Below are 11,382 nucleotides of genomic sequence, written 5' to 3' on the forward strand. Positions count from 1 at the left end.
ATTACTAGGTGTTGGTTACAGACAAGCCCCCCCACGCGGAAGCTGGTCATAGACATTATTAACGCAATTCATCATATGGAACTGATTACCCTCTCACTGCGGCTACAGAAGGAGAAAGGAGAGAGACTTTGGGAACGATGGGATCATTATGTCAAGAGGCTAGAAACTGATACCTCTGTGATGCAGAGGGACAGCTGCGAATTTGTTTGAATGGAACATGCACCTGTGTAATATGTAATATGTGTAAGTAAAACAAGGCGTTGTGTATTTTGGAATATGCGAACATATGTGACTGTATTGGTTCTCCCTGCCCTCTTTAGTTCTGTATGTAAAATAAGATGAAAATCAATAAAGAGAAAGTATAAAAAAAAAAAAAAAAAAAAAAGAAAATCCATGGATCAAGTTGACTTTTAAAATTTGGGAAACAGTAATAAAAGAATATAAACTAGAAGAGGATATAGCAGTTCTTAAGTGGTGTGCATATGACACACATTTTGCTCCAAATAAATTGGACACCAGATTCAAAGATTGGACATATAAAGGATTAACAGCTTTATGTATGGTAATGGAGGAAGGCAGACTAATTAGTTTTTGCTTTTGCATTAGATTTTGACTTTGTTAACTACTAGAAGACTAGAGGAAAAATTAGTTACATTAATGGAAACAAAAACACAGCCCTATATTTATTTATTTATTTTTCTTTCCTTTTTCTTTTTCCTTATGTATTTTTTATTTATGTTGTTTGTTGTTTCCTGTTTTGCTTCTTTTTCTTTTCTTCTTCTTCTTTCATTCTTATTGTATGGATATTTTAGTTGTTTAAATATAGAAAAAAAGAAAAAATATATGTACTGAAAGATAGCTGAAGTTGATGGTATTGTATAGTGATTCTAAAATGTCAATAAAAAAAAAGAAGCTGGAATCCAATGAGTCCAAGTCTTCTGCTGATTCAGCATCACATTCATCTTTGCTCCTTGTTCTGCATCCCCACCATGGACTTCATTCCTTTCCAAGCCAGCCTTGAGTGTCCTTTATTCAGCTCATCCTCTGCTTTACTTTTACACCTGATTTTAGCTGCTTTTCTTCTCTCCCTCATAACAAGACAGCTTCTTCTGCCTGAGAACATGTTGGAGTGATTTACTAATCCAGGGCTGATTTTTGGGGAAAATAGTTCCTGTTTTCAAAGTAATCCCCATTTTTCCCAGAATGAAATGTAAGTAGAAATAAATAGAATAGAATAGAATTAGAATAGAATTCAACTTTATTGTCATTGCACATGCACAGGTACAGGGCAACGAAATGCAGTTTGCATCCATCCAGAAGTGCTTTAGTGATATAGGTATATTACAATATATATTAGCAATAGTATAGATATGTAAGTATATTACAGAAATGGGTCTATTATGGTATGTTATAATGTACACGGTATGAAGTATGTTGTGAATATTCTATAACTAAGTATGTACAGGCTGTAGTGAGTACAAGCTATGAACAGGATATAAATATGAAAAACTATACAGAATATGAAATAAATAACTTTACAGAAATTTGAGATATACAGCTATAAAGTGATCTAAGTGAGAACATGAGCCTTTAAAAAGGCTCTTCTGAGGCTGCTGCCAGTGGTCAAAGCCTCCAACAAAGCTCTGTAAGTACATATGTGATCATAGCTTTAGCTTTTAAATGTTTATTCTAGTTAACACAGATCAGGTGGAACAACTCAAATAAAATATCAAAAATATTAAGTGGTCATCGGTACTCAGTTTGTTCAATACTGAATACAATGGAGCACAAATTGTCCACGTTTCTGAAATATTTCTGGGTGTAAGTGTCACCAAAGTGCAATTTAGACCTGGCCTGTGGTTGTTATCTAAGTGATAATCATCAATTCTACTAAAACAAATACAAAATAAAGAGATTTGACACATTCTGTTGATATCAAAAGCACACTGAACAATTCAGTGTTGTTTTACTGCTGTTCACTCTTCACTTCTTCTCCTCTGATTCTCTCCACATGTTGCTCTGCATCAGTGCTCAGTTTCCTGACAAAACAAGATGAAATATTGCTAAATATAATAGTATCTCATTACACTTCAACATAAGTGTTTTATTTTTGTAATTGTTTATCTGTTATTTTTCAGACTGAGTCACTGTGACCTGTCAGAGAGAAGCTGTGAAGCTCTGGCCTCAGGTCTCAGCTCTCAGACCTCTAATCTGAGACAGCTGGACCTGAGTAACATCAACCTGAAGGATTCAGGCGTGAAGCTTCTGTTTGAAGGACTGAAGAGTCCACACTGTACACTGGAAACTCTCAGGTGAGATCAAGCATTTTTCTTTCATCAACTGACAGAATTAGCAGATTAATAATAAGGCAGTCCTCTACTAAGAGGAGATGTGGAGGTGTTTTGAAGGGCAACATACTCTTATGTTAACAAGACAGGAAGTAGTTCCTGGGAACTGCTTCCTTTGTTGTTGTCTAAGTAGAAACATGATGGTGAAACAGTGATGAGTTTGCAGAGGTGGATCCACAGCACACAACACAACAATGCTGTTGCGTGCTGAAAGCAGACTTCTCACAGATTCTGAGGCTGCAGGTTTCATCACTGTCCAACCAAAATTCACTGAACCAGCAGTAAATGAACGTCCAAAACTACGCTTCATGTTTAAAAAACAGATGATCAGGGGGATTTGTGTTTACATCTTTTCTGTGTGATCTGTTCACCTGCTGTTTCAGCTGTTTGGTGGTTGTTGAGATGGTTTTGTGAACTTTTAGCTGAGATTCTGACGTTTCTGTAGATACCACACATGTCTAATTACTTTGTACAGCATGAATGGCCATAACAAGGTTTTTAACAGTAAGAAAAGTTGTAAAACTTCAGAAAATATAGTTAAAAGTCCAAAACCTTCTACGTCTGGTGGCTTGTGGTAAGGAGCAGATCAAACGAGTAAAGAATTACGTTATAATTATAAATGGCTTCAACAGCACATTCAGGTCTGTGAGACTCATTCAGACACTGAGCCGTGGCTCTGTGCTACATGCACATATTTCTGCATCTCTGCCATTCAGACACACTTTATATATAGTTTATTTTATGTAGTGTTCAATACTGAACTGTACATTTAGTCTTTATAAAGGCAGCAAGTTTTATTCAGTGTTTTCATAAAAGCCTTATTTTTATCCATTTACTGCTATTAGGAAGAACACGTGAGGTTTAAGACCTGGACCAGTTTGAAACCTTTTGTCCTCCACAGTGGAAAATGGGTGGAAATAAAAATGGGTCTCACTTTAGCCAGCTCCTAATTTTATCAGTTCTACTCTCAGCGTCTCCTGTATATCTCCTGTATAAATGTTGCACTCAGCTTTGTGGTCTCCAATATCACTGAAATGCAGCCAGATGCTGCTCATTTTGCCTTTTCACTCTTTCCTGACACGCTTGCATTTCAGTACAGCTCCCATTTCTCTGTGTACTGGTCTCTACCACTACCCTTGCTGTCTATGGGACATGTCCTCTTTCACATAATGGTATGATCCCAGTCTGTCTCTTAAAGTGTTTGGCCACATGGTTTGCTCATCAGAATAAAACCTCAGCCGTGCTCACATTGATTATCAGCAAGCCTGGAAATTCATCAATATTTGACATATGAAATTATGTCAAGGGCTGGATTTGGCCCACGGGCCATATGTTTGACACCCCTGGTTTACACGGTTTGGTATTCAATGTACAAGTGAGTTAGCTCTCAGGTAACTAGCAGACAAGCTAACTGCTGGGACTGCGTCTTTCTAACCAGAGCGTCAGACACTCAGACTGGTTTCCTTTGTGGATGATGATGTGTTCTCACACTGGTCCTTCATGCTGATGCTGCCATCCACCCACTGCTCCTGGATTCTCATCATCATCTCCATCAGCCCTCACAATACTCCACCTTCATCAGCTTCATGTTCAGCAGCCTGGATGGACAGTAATTCTTTCCATGGGTTATGGTGGGACATTGAGAGCTGAAGTCAAACAACAGTGAGAATGAAAGACTGATTCATTTCTATTTAGTCTTGTGATGTGCAGCTTTGTTCAGAGCATTAAGGCCCAGCAAAGATTACTGAGGTCATAGAGTCCCTGATGAAACCTGTGTGCTTATAGAAACTGAGACCAGATGAACCAGAATAGAAGGACATTAAAATGAAGTGTCAGCTACACAAAGGCAAAGCTATTCAGTTGTTGCTGTGAGTTATTTAAATGGAGGATGGAGTCAGACTTTAAGCTGCTGGACTCAGTCACTATATCCTGTTGTCCTCATAGAACCTGGACACACAGACTCACCTGTGACACAGTGACACACAGTGTGGGCTACACACACATTAGAAAGTGGATCAGTCACACAATCATTTGTTGTGCTGGGAAACCATGAACACTTTGAATCACATTAATGGCTTTGTTACAGCAACATTCAATCATGAGTTCAAAAGTAGTGCATTGTGTACTTATTTTAATAGTACTGCAGTATGAGAAGTGCAACATTCAGTGTGCAGAAACAGATCAGGTGCTTTCTAACAGCAGTGTTCCCTTTAACACAGCAGCAGTTCAAATATTTCTGTCAGTCTGAGCTGAAACATGAATCTAATCAAATATCAAATCAAAGTTCTTTGCCTCTGCCAGGACGTTAACATTTGATCTAGTTTTTTACAAAGTTCCCTCAGCGTCCAGAGCCACCAACATACCTTTGATCAACAGCAAGTGAACATTTATAAATGTGTGTTTGCAGAACAGGAAGCAGCAGAACTATTGTTCTGTTATCAGGCAGCAGCACAAACGCTCATCAGCTCATTTACTGTGCAGGACTTTGAGTGTGTGAAGTGTGTGTTTGTGCTGGATTTCCTTTGGAGAATCTCAGTCAGAAACCAGACAAAGAAAAACTCTTTCAACAGTCCAGGTTGAGTTGACAACATGAACTGCATTTATCTTCCTCTGACTGACATGTTCTTCCTCCTCTGCACCGAGCCAGCTGCTAAGACTCACAAGCTCATTGACATTTTCTGATGATAAAGAAACTCTCTTCTTCTGCACAATATGAGCAGCAACAGAGAAGAAGCTTTCACAGGTACAGATGTTGCAGCTGTGGCCAAGTACATGTGCTGCATGTTGGAGCAGCACTCTAATGGACAGGCCTCTGTACTGATGGTGGGCTCTGCTCTGTATCCACCACACTGTTCTCAGCTGAGTCTTCCTCCTGTTCACACTCTGATGAAGCACCAACAGGGCCAACTTCTTCTCTGGTGGCTCGGATGTTGTTGCTTCCACAGGTTTCCCTCCAACAACCCTCTGTTCCTGCAGTGAGTTCAGTAAGATCTGGGTAAACACTTGAGCTCCTTGAATCTGGCTCCAGCAGCAGTTTTCACATATACAATGTTGGCATTTTGCTTGCGTGTCTCCAGGTCTGTTCTGAATGTAGACTTGAATTTGACCACGTAGGCGGGGTCATCATCTGAGCTGTCCATCACCTGAGAGAGATGACAAAACACAGAATCACAGAGCATGAAACCAACGTTTCTCCTCCCAGAAGTTCAGTCACAGACCTGCAACAGAAACAAGAAGATTCAAATGACGCAGAGCTTTCATTTACTTATATCCACAAACATGTCCTCTACATATTCATGCTGTATTTACACACACATACAGAGGCTGTTTGTCTCTCACACACAGACAGGACACTGAGAAATACATCATGTTAAATATACCTGCAGGCTTCCAGCTGTGCGCTTTGTCCCTGTCAGCTGTGATTGCCATGGCAACCTTGGTGTTGTGCGCGATGCAGGGACGTGTTCAAAGGCAGACGTCTGGCAGCAGCATCATATTTGATGCACTATCTGTACTGAGTGTGCTGACTTTATTTCAAATGTCCCACTGCTGTGCAACATGAATCACATGTTCTGCACGTTTCTGTAACTCCCAGGTAACCATGGTTACACAGCCACGCCCAGTAGTCTCCAGAGAGACCAACAGCTGGTTCACGTTGTAACGCCGTGGCTTTCGTAGCCTCTCCTTTTTGTACAGCTCATGTGTTCTTCTTGTGATGCTGCGTCTTGAGGCTCATACATGCCGTCATTTGTTGATCCTAAGAACGTTCCTCAGACCGACTTCTTCAACAACAGATAACTTTAGTTGTATCAACACTGCCTCCTGGAACAGTTTAAAATGAACATGTCAAAGATCTGTACCTGTCTCCATGTTTCTGTCCCCGCCCCTTTCTTTCTGTCCTGGGTCATGTGAGCGCTGCAGTAGTATTAGGCCCACCCTCAATGCTCCCATTGGCTGAGACGCATAATGACGCCCATTTTAAGCCTCCTTGTTCTGTGAGCGTGCACAGATCCTGAAGCAGAAAGCCTGGGTTACAGAGAAATGATCATCACTGTGATGATGCTCATCATCTCTGACTGGGATTTGAGGTTTTGTCAAAGCAGCAAAGAAAGCCTGGCTATGTTGGACTGGGTGTGGCAGCAGCTCCCAGTTTGAGTTCAGGAGACAGACACCCTCTCTACTTTGAAGATCAGCTTCAAACTTTCCTTTTTGATAAAGCTTATAGTTCGAGCTGGATCAGGTGACCCTGAACCATCCCTTAGTTATGCTGCTATAGGCTCAGGCTGTTGGTGGACTTCCCATGATGCTCTGCTTTCTTCTCCCCTCTTTTCACTCCTGATGCTTTTATATGTCACTACTGCATGTCCTTAACTTTTGTCTCTCTGTTTTGTTCTTGTCTCTCTGAGCTCATCTCTTCTCTTTCCCCTCACCCTGCAACCAGTCATGGTAGATGCTCCTCCTGGAGCCTGTTTTCACTGGGAGGATCTTTGTGTCAAAGGGAGTTCTTCTTCCCACCATCACCAAGTGCTGCTCACAGTGGAGGCGGTTACCTTACACTGTTAAACAGCTTCAGATGACTGTTGTTGTCTGTTGGGTATTGTCACTTATAAATAAAGTTACAATGGATGGATAGATGTTATTGTGACAAAGAGAAAACAACTGTTGACAGATAGATTGTTGTTTTGTGTGTCTGCAGTCTGTCAGGCTGTCTGATCACAGAGGAAGGCTGTACTTCTCTGGCCTCAGCTCTGAGCTCCAACCCCTCCCATCTGAGAGAGCTGGACCTGAGCTACAATCATCCAGGTGACTCAGGAATGAAGCTGCTCTCGGCTGGACTGAAGGATCCAGGCTGGAGACTGGACACTCTCAGGTATGGAGAGAAAATCTGATAGAGGAGGAAGAGCTGGAAACATTTCCTGTGTCTTTCACTCACTTCCTGTTTGTTTCGGGCAGATGACACATGAACAATCACACATGCAGGAATATTTTCAGGGACAGACACACTAGCTGTCTAGCTGGATAGTTCATGGATATTTATGTAGGGGTCTCCAAGGAGTCTGTTTGCGGGAACATTTAGGTCACAGGTGTACCTGATATAGATACCAGTGTACCTAATAAAGTGTCAGCTAACATTTGGAAATGGAAGCTTAAATAATGACAAACTGTACATTCACAGCTGAATTCACAATAAATTTGTTCTCAAGTGCACATTTTTCTGTTATTGTTCTCAAACAACAGAATGAGAATGAAATATTGATTCTAACAGGGCCCATAAACAGCATTAGCTTAGCAGCATGAGCTTATCAGTTTCCATCATGGTCACACAAATCCTTAGCAGAGAAAAGTGGCCTACTTAGCAATAGCTGCTCAAGTTGTATAAAGAAAGGGAAAACAGTATTAGCATTAGCTGCTAATGGCAGCTTACTTAGCATAAACTCTTCACATCTTTATAATGCAAGGGAAAGGAGTCACTCATGGAAGCCTATTTAGCATTAACGTCTCACATCATTATAACACAAGAGAAAAGGGTATTAGCATAAGCTACTAATGCTTATTCACCTCAAATTAGCTTTAGCTGCTAATGGTAGCCTACTTAACATTAACTCCTCACTAATATAATGCTAATTCACATCAAATTAGCATTAGCTGCTCATATTGTTATAAGGAAAGGTTTTCCACAATAAAGGCATGGTTAAAAAAGGGAGGAAGGAAGCAGTTGCGACCCTCAGTATGTCTTGAAGATGATCATCCGTAAGTCTGGACCTGTACTTGGACTTATTGAAGTTCAAAGTGGAGAAGAGCTTTTGGCACAAGTATGTGCTACCAAAAAGGCACATGGTCCGCTTGAACATTCGGGAAAGCCGAGGGAAACTAGGGCTCAATTCTCTCAAAAATTGTCCAAGCTTGTCTGCTTTTCCACTCACCTCCCTGAACTTTGCTTTGAGTTCAGAGTTGCACTGCAGCTCAATGAGCTCCATTTGAAGCACAGAAGGGGCATCTTGCACATCAAAGGAGAAGGGGTCCGCAAAAATGTGAAAGGTGGCTCTGTGTGTCTTGAAGTCAGCAAGTCTGTGATCAAATTCCTCCTGTAGCCTCAAAATGACATCAACATACTCGTCAGCACTGAATGGTGTGCCTGCATCCACGAGTGCCTTGCATGCTGGGAATTGGCAAAGGTTTGTCTGAGAGAGCTGAGCTTTCCAGAGCGCCAGTTTTGTGGAGAATGCTCTCACGTTGTCATAGGCAGCACTGACAAGTTGCCCCTGGCCTTGTAACGTCTTGTTCAGTACATTAAGCTCATGTGTCATATCAACAAGAAAAGCTGAGTCCATGAGCCATTTGGGATGAGTTAGCACAGGAACACTAACTCCATCCTTCTCCATGAAGGCTTCACTTCTGCTCTCAACTCAAAAAGTCTCTTTAATACATTTCCCCTGCTGAGCCAACGTACCTCAGTGAAGTCGAGCACATCCCCATATTCTGACTCCATTTCCTCTAAAAAAGCACAGAACCTTCGGTGCTTTAAGCCCCTGGATCTGATTTGGTTGATGCATTTCACAACAATAGACATCACATTGTCAAACTTCAGGCATTTGCTGCAAAGGACCTGCTGATGGATGATGCAGTGCAGAGCAATGGCCTCCTCCACGCCTTCCTCTTCCAGTTTGTTTTGTGCCACCAGTCCATGTTTCCTCCCTGTCATTGATGGCGCTCCATCTGTTGTTATTCCAACAAACCTCTTCCATGGCAAACCAATATTCTCAATGGCATCACACAGCTTGTAAATATCTGCTGAGCGGTGGTCTGGCCATGCATTGGAATTACTGTGAGCAGCTCCTCCATCACTTCAAAACTGTCATCAACACCACGGACATACATTGGGAGCTGGGCAGTGTCGGTGATGTCTGTGGTCTCATCAAGAGCGACTGAGTATACACTGAAACATTTGGCTTTCTCACACAGTTGGTCATAAATGTCACTTGACAGGTCAGAAATGCGATCTGCTGCGGTGTTGGCAGAAAGGCTGATGTTGCTAAACTGACCTTTCTTTCCCGGACAGACTATATTTGCAGCCTGCAATATGCACTTTTAGACAAATGCACCTTCTGTGAATGGCTTCCCTGCTTTAGCAATCATCTCACTAACCACGTGGCTCCGACTGCTGCATTATTCTCTTTGGTTGCTTTCTTGGAGAAATCTTGCTGCCTCAGTAGATCTGTTTTAAGACTGGCAACCCGGTTCGCTCTCTCGTCTCCCTGGTATTTTGCATCCAGCTCAGCATGTCTAGTTGTGTAATGACGTTTCAAATTGTATTCCTTGTGCAGCGCAACTTTCTCTGTGCAAATAAGACAGGTCGGGGTGCCCCTGTGCTCAACAAAGAAATATTGCATTTCCCACTTTTCCTGAAATTGTCGGTGCTCATCACCAACCTTTCTCTTCACCGCAGGCTTTGAAAAAGACATGTTTGGGGCTATGTGACATTTATAATTCTACTTGGTGTCACTGTCGCATTGAAGTTTCAATCAAGCGTTTAGCCGACGGACGGGGAACGTCTCAACGCGTAGAGAACGTCATTTCTGCTTCTTTTTCTTGCAACCGTAGCACGGCGATCGGCAGATAAAAAGCCGGTAGCAGTCTCCTTTGTTTTTACGCTCGATGTTCATGTCTTTCATGACGACACGAACACCGTGGCGTTTGCAGATGGTAGAAAGTGCAGGGATAGTGAGCGCAAAAAAGGCGACTGCTCACGGCGCCGGGCTGTTGTTACAGGAGAAAGAAGCGGAAATGACACCGTGACATATAACAAATAACATCAGCTGTTTCTGATGTTAGTTGTTTTGACTGCTTTTACATTATATTGAAATATATGTAATGTTCATGTTTGCTGCAATGCAAACGGAGTGATGCAAATAAAAACATCGAGCCACAAATTACGGTGCGACCCTATAATTAGTCCGGGTTACCGGGGACTGTTGTTGCCGATGAACAGGTGTCGCTATGTGACTGCAGACTAAATTGGGCTGCATTGAGTTCATGACTTTTCTTTTATCCCGCCGCCTACGCATCACTGTGAGAGTTAATATGAGATCTCTCTCTGTGGAAAAATAACTTTAAATCCCACTGACGTGTGTATAAATCTATATACGTATAATGTCCCGCTGGGCAGCAACTTAAAAAAACAACTTTTTTTGAAGTGTTGTGAACGCAGCACGCTGGGGCGAATGTCGGCGTTTGCCCAATAGAAAGGAGGAAGCCAGCCAGGCACAGAAAGAAAGAAACACTCCAGGGCAACGCTGCTGGAACTTTGACTCATTGAGAAATGTTTCCCTGCTTGCATCAAGCCCGGCTGGTGTCCCCTGAGATCCATATCCCACCCTGATTGGTGGGTTAATTCAGCTCCGCCCACAACACTGTAAAGTGTCATACATTATCAAACTAACATTACATTTTCATATTAAGGTGGGGCCAAAAACTATCGTCCTGCGGGCCGCAATTGGCCCGCGGGCCGCGAGTTTGAGACCCCTGGTGTAGGAGGACACCTGCTCTGTGTCTGGTTAAGTATAAGAGCCCTTTGTTAGGGGGACCGCTGGACTCTTAGCACCAGCTTTGGGGTCACAGGGTCACATCTGGAACACACACACACACACACACACACAGACACACACACACACACACACACACAGACACACACACACACAGACACACACACACACAGACACACACACACAGACACACACACACACACACACACACACACACACACACACACAGACACACACACACAGACACACACACACACACACACACACTATGCACAGACTGGTACTCTTTGTTCATACCTGTGTAAGACGTCATAATGAACTTGTGCATATTCATGTAAGCTCAATAAAGAGCAGTGTTACGAGGGAGCAGACGAGAGCGACTGAGGTCAAGTGAAGGAACGGCGCTGTCACAGTTCTCTCCCTCATCAATTGTCTGGTTCCAGCGGTGGGTCTGTGCTAGACGACCCATCACCAGCTTTTTCCACTGGTTA

At 42.4% G+C, this 11,382-nt stretch overlaps 1 protein-coding gene across 1 annotated transcript in view; it reads left to right on the plus strand.

Moving 5' to 3' along the window:
- LOC309703009 (NACHT, LRR and PYD domains-containing protein 3-like) overlaps positions 1–5,327 on the plus strand; it is a gene marked incomplete at its 3' end in the record, with an annotated part of 156,661 nt that extends 151,334 nt beyond the window's left edge. Inside the window, exons 14-15 of the mRNA XM_082527711.1 lie at positions 2,139–2,312; positions 5,294–5,327. Of these exons, the coding sequence (XP_082383837.1) occupies positions 2,139–2,312; positions 5,294–5,327 (208 nt within the window). The remainder of the gene's footprint in view (positions 1–2,138; positions 2,313–5,293) is intronic.
- Between the last annotated feature and the right edge of the window lie 6,055 nt (positions 5,328–11,382).

The sequence above is a fragment of the Aulonocara stuartgranti genome, assembly GCF_965226115.1.
Source record: "Aulonocara stuartgranti genome assembly, chromosome: 3".
In the NCBI taxonomy this organism is placed as follows: Eukaryota; Metazoa; Chordata; class Actinopteri; order Cichliformes; family Cichlidae; genus Aulonocara; species Aulonocara stuartgranti.